This window comes from Sciurus carolinensis, chromosome 11 (genome assembly GCF_902686445.1).
Source record: "Sciurus carolinensis chromosome 11, mSciCar1.2, whole genome shotgun sequence".
NCBI lineage: Eukaryota > Metazoa > Chordata > Mammalia > Rodentia > Sciuridae > Sciurus > Sciurus carolinensis.
The window spans coordinates 35,509,725-35,519,369 of NC_062223.1; the positions used below are offsets into that span (position 1 = coordinate 35,509,725).

The 9,645-nt window shown below is 41.6% G+C and overlaps 1 protein-coding gene across 3 annotated transcripts in view; it reads right to left on the reverse strand.

The window, feature by feature from the left end:
- Ttc17 (tetratricopeptide repeat domain 17) overlaps positions 1-6,115 on the reverse strand; it is a 113,334-nt gene extending 107,219 nt beyond the window's left edge. For all 3 annotated transcript variants that reach the window (XM_047516536.1, XM_047516535.1, XM_047516537.1), the window contains exon 1: positions 5,948-6,115. In XM_047516536.1, the coding sequence (XP_047372492.1) occupies positions 5,948-6,106 (159 nt within the window). In that variant the 5' untranslated portion in view covers positions 6,107-6,115. The remainder of the gene's footprint in view (positions 1-5,947) is intronic.
- Positions 6,116-9,645: the final 3,530 nt, after the last annotated feature.

Here is a 9,645-nt window from a genome sequence, read left to right on the forward strand (position 1 = left end):
GGCACTTACGGATGACTAGGTACAAGGCTAGAAAGAAGGGTGGGCCCAGGTCATAAGACACGGTAAAGAATTTGGACTGTATTCTGGGATATGCGCCACACTGTTAAAGGTGGTTTTTACTGGGGAATGAGAGTGGATAGAGTTGGGAGAAGTTCACTTGATCACTTTATTACTGTGTTAAATACTCTCATAATGTTAAATATTTATTTTTTCCAATGCCATGCTTTACTTTAGTAATTCAAAATTATAAATTAAAACAAAGCCATTTTAAAAAGATTACTCAATTGCATTTTGAATAGCCTAGAAGCAGCACATGACTAGAGGAGGGACAGCAGTGAGGAAGCTGTGGCAATAATCAGGGACTTGAATTAGAGGGATGGTAGCGGTTCTGGGAAGAAAAAAGATAAAATTATAAAGTACAATGGAAAGATCTTGGTAAGGGTAGTGGATGGGAAAAAATTAAAGATGACCACTAGAGCCAGGCAAGATGGCACATAACTGTAATTCCAGCTACTCAAGAGGCTGAAGCAGGAGGATCTCAAATTTGAGGTCAGCTTGGGCAACTTAGCAAGACTCTTTCAAAATAAAATATAAAGAGGGCTGAGGATGTAGCTCTTGGCAGAACTCTTGCATAGCATGTGCAAGGCCCTGCATTCAATCCCTAGTACAGTCAAAAAGCATTTAAAAATAAAAATAAAAAAATGACAACTAGATTTCTGACATGGGCAAATGGGTGGCTGTCCAGTGGTGGTGTCTTTGAGCAAATCAGGAAAAAGAAGGAATAACACAGGTTTGGGGACAAAATGCATTTTGATTTGGTCTAACTAAGTCTGAAGTACCCAGGGGATGTTCACATGGAATTTTAAATTAATATTAGAGGTCTCAAATCTGTACCTCTGGATTAAAAAAAAAAATCTGAGCGTAGAAAGACTATATTCTTAGCACGTATAATGATAATTTGAGTCCAAAGACAGGATGATGTTGCCCAGGTATATGAAGAGAGGGAAAAGAGAAGGTTAGAACAAAGCTGGGGGAATAACAACGTCTAAAACTGCCTTTCTCAAAATGACCTCTGGCCTACCTACATCAGCATCTCCTGAGAATTGTGATAAAAATGTAGGCTCCTTGGCTCCAGCCCAAGTCTACTGAATCAGACCCTGAATGACCTGGGAGTCTGCATTTTAAGCAAGCACCCTAGATTATTTCTGTGCAAAGTGAAGTTTGAGAACCTCTGATCTAGAGGTTAAGTGGAGAAAGAAGTCAGGGAGGAGGGTTAAAAACAAGCTGAGCTTCACTTGCTTCCAAAAAATAAGAATCTACTGTCATGGAAGCCGGTGGGAAAACACACACCTATCAAAGCACAGTGGGCTGGCGAAAAGAGAGCAGTCAATATTTGTTCAGTAAATAACTGGGAAAATTATTTAAATTTGTAATTCACCTCTGTGTATTTCCAAGCTCTTCTTACTACTCTACAGTATAAACAAAGTTAATACCTAGATAATCTACAATAGTGTGCAATATCTGAAAGAAAATGTCCTGAATACGAATTACTTTGATGTCAAGGTCTAGTGCAAATTGCAAAGGTTTAGTAGTGCCTAGAAAGTTAGTGTATAATCATCATGACCTCTCTAGTCTAACTAACTTCCTGAAATGTATAAACATAGAAACAGTGCTCTATGACAAACAGATGGTTTCCTTTTTAAAAGGTGCTGAAATAAAGCCATCAGCTTCACAGTACCGCAGGGATGCTCTTTCAGATTAATCGAATCACTTAACATCAGAACCAAATTATACCACTTCTCCATTTACAATGTATTAAGTCTAACAGATAGAGATTTAGCCTCTTTGTTCAACTACATCTGATAGGTCTCCTTTGAGTCATGGTTGCTGAAACAGTCACTTGTCAAATAGAAATCTTTGCCAAGATTGTTTGCCAAGATGATCAGCCTTGTCAGAAACCTAATTTGTTGTGAGTGCTTAAAAAGATCTACACTCCCTGAGACATTTGTCTGATTGAAGGCAACATGATGATAAGTAATCACCAAATGAATTCAGATTTATTTGGGACCCTTCCCCTCCTACTTATTCCCAATCTGCACTTATCACAAAATATTTGGCAGAGGTAAAGCAAACTGAAAGAGAAGGCATTTACTTCATTATCCCATTTTTAGGTCTTTGTTTCTTCCTATTCCTTTGCTGATGTTATAAGAAAAAAATATACTCTTTAAACTTACTGAATACAAAGTACACATTTGTGAGCTACTGTAGATTAATACATTTTTACTTAGTGTTATCACTAAATGCCATTCACTTTGGGCAACTTTCTCTCCTACGACTTGTGCCATATATTCTTTAAGAATTTTTTCCATATCTAAAACTATGGTCCTAACACTGGAGGAAAGGAAAACAGTGGTCGAGAAAATAAATTATTATAAGAGTACTGATAATGATGATATTCTTTAAATTTTTTCACCTCCATTTCTGAAGAAAGAAAATATCCAGACCTCAGAAACCAACTATTGCTAGGAATACAACTTCTTGATTCAATAGGCTTACAGCTAACAAATTGGTAATATTTCAAGAGATCATCTGTCAGCAGATAATTCAAAACATGGAACATACATTTAGCCACAGAAATGATATGATATATAATGATATAATTTACAAGTTTATTTAACCTTAGATGTGAGTGAAATACTAGACACTTCTGATTTAAAAAAAAAAATTGAAAACAGATGTTGCCAAGTTAATGATTAAGCAAAAAGAACATCAAATTTAAATAACAAAAGAATTTATCTTGAAACTTATTCTTCACAAATTCAGTCAAAAGAGTCACTGGCTGGATGACATTAGAAACTCCTCCAGACTATGTTACAATAGCACATTTGTCAATTCCATGGACCCCAAGTTAAAGACCCGTGCTTAAGTTAGTGAGATATTCTTACTAGTTTTCAGGTAGGTGAACAATGGGGGATCAGAGGCATGCCAAAGCCCAAAGCTGCGGAAAAGAGCACAGAACTGGAGAGGAGGAGCCTCTTCTTAACCTTCCTCTGTCCTCAGTGGGAAAGGAACTTAGCAATAGGAGTTCTTCCTTCACATCCCAGCTCCAGAACTCCCTAGACCAAACTCCTGGGAACTGGGTAGCAGCTCAGGAACATGAACTGTAAACACTAGGGAAGGTATGCTTCCCAGCTGCCAGGCAGGAATTGTGGAGAAAAACAATTCCTTGAACAGCCATATCAAACGCTGGGCATGCTTTGACTGTGAACAGGCTGCCTACGGAAATGTACCATCTTACTGAAGCCCCTGTTTCAACCTAACTAAGGATGTATGGTTCCTAACGTACATGCATTTTCAGAAGTCTGCAGTAACTAGTGGGTGTCTATCTTTAGTGTCTGCTAAGAATTGAGATATAAAAAAAATCAAATGAATATTCACTTTTCCTGATAAAGACTCCTTCCTGGCTGAACTTAAACTATAATGATGAAAAATGTCCTTATTTAAATGTATATTTTGGGTAATTCAAAGATTATGATTTTTAATTCTTAAGTACTTCTCTATATTTACTGTGGTAAACAATGATCTATTCAATTCGGACAGGTTTGTGTATCAGACAGGGTTTCCATAGGAGTTGCATTTGCCACTTTTTAAGATCTGCTATTTCAGTTTGTCTTTGGCCCTTTCCAGATATTAGGCCATTTAAAAACTGAAATCATACTTCTGCTGTCAATATCAGATATTATAACCAAGCAAAAGCGTCAGGAATCTGATGTCACTTAGTACACAGTAAATGCACTAAGCTTTCAGTTATGTTTCTGAAAGTAAAAACAGATCTTCAGTATACTCCAATTCCTTAAGTATATCCAAATGTGATAACTGAATGATATCTAAACTGAGTTAGGATTCTGACTACATTCAAACTTATCACCAGTAAAGGATGCATGAGTTACACACAATTATCAGAATGGAACGCAGAAGCTGAGTCTTATTTTACTTATATATGCTGCTGCTTCCTCAGATTATCCAGTTTCCCTCCCCTAGCCTCTTGTTGTCACACTGTAGACAGCTACTGTATTTCTTGTGGTATAAAATTTCATGGCTGCCTGAACTTAACACTGTAAATGTTATTTATAACAAATTTTGGAAAATTCAATGAAATGATCATTAAAAGGAAGAAAGAAACCCTGCTTTAATTTTAAGCCTAACCATATACTACAGGGGCAACCTGGCAAGGATCCAAATGAAAACTTCAGATTTCGCCCCCTTCTTTGAGGCAAGTTACCTATAGACCCTATCCTTCCCTATTAAAACATATATCCAATGTGCAAAAGAAGGAACTTGTTAAAGAACAAAACCACCAAGATTTCCCTTTCCCATTGCAATGTTCAGCATATAAGTAATACATTTCTACCAGCTTTCACTTTTCAGATGGGCTACTTTCTCAGCTGAGTGGCAGGACACCAAAATGGGAAGGAGAGTCAATGTCATAGAGTATAAATAGCTGTGGCCAAAAACAATATTGCAAAAGAGCCAATAGGAGAAGGGCTCCCCAACCTGCAGCAGAAGTGACTTAATTCCAGGTCTCCCTTCATGAAGGCCCAGGGAAACCACCATCAGGAAACAAAAGTAGGGTGGAAGCAACCAGGACTAATAGAAGACTTCCAATCATAGATCATAAAGATGGACTTACTGTGTTTTATAGGGGTTCTGAGACCCACACACGTATTTTAAGTTTCACTTGGTATGGCCATCAAAGGGAAACCTTTTCTAATGTAAATCGGATATAGATGTAATGATGTAAGGGCCTAATAAAAATACAAAGGCTGATTTTTAAATTATATTTGTTCCATGCTCATTGTAAAGTTTGTTATAACACTACAAATCTAAATCTAAATTTCACCTTACACTAAAGTAAACCTTACAATGTGTTTCTATTGTCATTCACCACATTTAACTCAAAGAACCAGTAATTTCGCACAACACTGGATAGAATCTTTCTGATCACAGAGCTAAATTGCATGTGGGCATGCACTTCACTTTCTAAAGATTGTACGGCATTTCAAGACTGTTCTCAAGTGCTGGAAGTCATTAAGTTTACCAAGATTCTGTGATCGAACACATACAGGTACTCTTTCAGGCATCAGCAGCATAAACAAAATGCAGGCATCATAAAGTTATGTAAGAGAAGCGGTCTCTCCTTTAAGGAATTAGTTCAGGCATACGAGAATCCTGTGAATCGCATATCCTCTAAGCGGGGCTGGGTCACAGTAACTAGGTAAAGAAACAATGCAAAGTACACTGGGAAATGAGGGCAGTTATAGCTGAAAAGATGTAGGCAACGCCACCAGAGGCATCTTCAAGCATTCCTCTGCAAGGAGAGGGAGAGAGAGTGTATTGGTATCTGGTCTCTAATGAGCCACTGCTGACCTGGGTAGCCGCACTAGCAACACCACAGTCTGAAACAAATTCCACCACGAGAAGTGATTAGGGGGAAGTAGCATTAAATGATCCACAGACTAGGGGTGCCTTAGCTGTCAGCGCCCTGGGACTCGCGCACACCCCGGCGTCGCCACCTGCTTTCTATTTCCTGGCGGAGGACTGGTGACGCGTGGGCCCTAGAAGCACCAGAGTCAGGGCTATTGCATACATGACTTCTAAAGCCCGAGCACAAGCAATGGTCCCAAGGGTCCGTCTCCCCATGGCTGGGCGACTCCCCACGCGGCGCGCAGGGGTGGAAAGCTGAGAACTTCCAGGTGGCGGAGGGAGGGTCAGGAGACAAGTGGGGAGGGGGCGGCGCCAGGTGAGTGCGGGGAGTCCCGGGACCCAGCAGCCAGGACCCTGGGAAGGCAGGCTGGGGGCGGGGCCGCGCGGAGCCAGAGAGCCAGGGGCAGGGCTGGGGAATCCCCCCAGGGCGAGGGCGGGCGCAGAGGGTCGCCCTGGCCGCTACCTGCTGCTGAATCTTCCCGTCCTCTGTGACGACCCAGTGGGTGGTGGCGAAGGCCCCTCGAGCCGCCACGCTCAGCAGGGCGGAAAGGCTGAGAAGCCAGCCTGGGCCGGAGCAAGGCGGCAGCTCGCACCGGCCGCGGACCCCTATTGCCGCCGCCATCTTGCCCCCCCGGCCCGGCCGCTCACACCGGAAGCGGAAGCGGGCTGCCGCCGCCCGCCATCTTGGGGAGGTCGGTGCTGAAGGAGGAGGAGGAGCCGAGAGGGCGCTACCGGCTGACGACTGGCTTCAACAACCACGTTTTGGGCGGCCTAGGAGCCGGGCTTCGGGCGGTATGCCTAACCGCGCCTCAGGCTGGAAGCCGCGTTTGGTTATTTTCTGTAGGTGATACGATCTCCAAGCGTGGGAACCCGAGGGAGGTAAAATGAGTAGACTAGGTGGAGCTTAAGTCGAAGTGAGAAGACTCAAGTGTTTTTGTTTTTAAAATAAATCATTCCTTTTTTTCTTGTAAGATTATTTCTAATAGTGTGAGATGGTTGGGAATCGAAAAGTATGCCTTTGAACTCCCTAATGGAAGAAAGCCGTTACTTTGGTTCTTCGGGTCTCACAGTAGCAGGAAGTTGGGAACCGGGAGTGTCCAGGGCCGGCCGGGCTGGGCGGTCCGCAGACTCTAATGCGGGCCGCGTTCGGAATGTAAACCAGCGAATAGCTCCAGGAACGCGCCTTCCTTAGCACGTTATGTACATACTCTTCGTTCAAATGAAGTGTGTAGTATGACTGATGTATTTTACTTTGTTTTTATTTTTTCCTAATGATACCGCCATTTACGGGTGACTGCTTCCTCAGGTGTTGAAGTGTAACATCAGAGGAGCGTGCCAAGGCAAGCATATTAAGCAGGTTTTATTTAAAGATAATAATATAGACTTATCCTGGGAGGGAGAAGGCGGCCATGGCTGATGTTCTTGAACCCAAGAAGTGAGCAGGTTAAGGTCTCTTGTTCTCCAGTTCTCTCCCCCCTTATCTCTCCTTCCTGCCTAAGGTGACTAGGCCCCGTTTTGCAGGTGAGATGCAAAAAGTGAAAATGGGCAGGGGGAGGGACAAAGTGATTCTGCCAGGTGAGGGCCCAGGGGACATTAATTAGCAGCTCCTCGCCTGTAGTCCCTGACAAGTGCAGGTAAATTTGATAATCAATGGGCTCCAGAGATCCTTGACATTCCATTCTCCCAGGGGCAGTCTTCAATTTCCAGAGGCAGATGGCTTTAGTGGCCTACATTTCCTCAATTTGACACAATCCCCTATTTCTATACTAACGGCCTGTCCCCAAATCTGGCTTCACTAAGACTTGGAAATTGGCGTGCATTTTGCATTCAGATCAGTTAAATTCAAGGTAACAATTTCAGGGGCTTAACAGCCGCATGTGCCTAATGGCTACCATGGTGGGTAGCACAGATTGAGTCTACAGGTCTCAGTTGGAAGGGAGAAGCATCAACATCGCCTGGTAGCTAATTATAGTTACACATTCTAGGCCCTTCTTCCCCCAACCTGCTGAATGGGAGTATCTCTTACCTAGAGGCTTAGATGACTGGTATTGCATATTAGAGTTTGAGACCTACTTCTCTGTAGTGAACCAATAGACAGGCAAGCAACTAGCTTGGATTCGAGCTTCTAGTTAGATGACATATTTTAGTTATTTCAGTGCTGCCCACTAGATTTGTGCATCATTTTGTATTTAGGTTTGTTATACTTTTGGTTTTCTTTTGGGAAAAGGAGGATGAGAATGCCTTAACATTTCCTGCATAGGTATATTGCAGGAAATCAAAAATTGTTGAGTATGGAAACAGTGACCTCAGCATTGTTTTATTTTGGAGCACCTTTTCTTAAAGGACTAAAGTGATAAATAGTCATTTCACTGAAAATATATGACTTATCTGCTTTCTGCCTGGCACTTAGACTCTGGGTATGGATATCTGACCATTGAGCAGTGTGCATTACAGTAGTAGTATTGGCAAGTTAACAAAGTATAGGAGAATGGAAACGTAAAAGGGCATATGTATAGAGAGAGCAACCAACCAGGTGAAAAAAGGCTTGGCACAAACATGATTAAAGCAGAATAAAGGTTAAGTTGGTGGCAAGTTTTAAGAGTTTCTTTTATGTCATACAGAGTTAAAACAGACAATGAGGAGTATTATTAAGTTTTAAAATAGAGAAGTGGCAAATGATGGAGTCCCTTTGTTCTCAGGGACAAAGTAAGAGAGTACTCTTAAATAATGACAGTCATCTAACTTTTCTTGTTTTTCCTCTTTTCATGGTGCTGAGGATCAAACCCAGGGCCTTGCATATGCTATAAGCACTCTACCAGTGAGCTGCAACCCCAGTCCCCAGGCCATCTTTTCAACATTTTAGTGTTTAATGCATCCTAGGTCCTGCACATGCCATGGTTCCTATTCAGCTTCACAACTTAACAGATTTAGGGTAGTTAAGTAACTTGGCCACGATCAGTAAGAGATCAGTAAGTAGTAAATCAGTAGGTAGTAGCGCCTACATTTGGATTCAGATCTACCTGACTGTAGGGCTTGAGAATAAACAAATATGTGAGAAGTTTGAGAGGGACCCTAATATCACTTATCGTGGCTACAGTTGATTTCTTGATAACTGCCAGCTAACCTTTAAAGAGGCAAAATTATAGCTTCTATTTTAATGTACTACCCACCTGTATTTTTGCTAGATAACCCTTGTCCTATATTGTTTTTCTATTGCAGTGTAACAAGTTGCCACAGATTTTAGCAGCTTAAAACACTTCAGGTGTCTGTGTGGCAAGAGTCTAGCATAGTATGATTTGGTTCTCTGCTTAGAATCTAACATAGCTAAAATAAAGTCAGCCCTCTCATCTGAGACTTGGGGGCCATCTCTCAAGATCATTCTTCAAGTTCTTGGCAGAATTCAGTTCTTTACCATCCATCATCGAACCGATGTCTCTGTTGCCTTGCTGGCTGCTGACTGTGGCCATTAACATCAAGGCTTCCCAATATTTCCAATCATGTGGCCCTCTCAACATGGCAGTTACTTCTTTAAGGCAAGTAGACTGTCTCCATTGCTTGAATCTCTGACTCCCTTCATCTTTAGGCCCAGATTTAAAGGGTTCATGTGACTAGATTATCTCCCTGGATAATCTCCCTTTTGATAAACCCTAAATCAACTGATGAGTAACTTTAACAACATCTGCAAAAATTCATTTTGCTATAACAGTCATGTGTTCTGTCCACATTCAAAGTAGATTTTAAAACTCTACTTTTATTAAGATATAATTGACAAACAAATTGTATATATTTACAGTGTATAGAAGATTTTATAGGGCAAGGATTATAGGGGTCATCTTAAATTCTGCCTACCATAGGTCCTGACTGCCAAATACCATTCCTGTAGTCTTTTACTGAACCAACTAACCTACTACCCTTCCTTCCTTTCACTGGGAATTGAATCCAGGAGCACTTTACCACTGAGCTTTCTTCCCAGCCCTTTTTATTTGCCATATCTTGCTAAGTTGCTTAGGTTGATCTTAAACTTGTGATCCTCCTGCATTAACCTCCTGAGTCACCAGGCCTGCAGGCCCATGGAAATGCTTCTGCTCATTCTGTTCCCTGCCTGAGTCCTTTTTCATGCTTCCTCTTCAAATCTTTCATTTAAGATGTAGCTCAAATCCC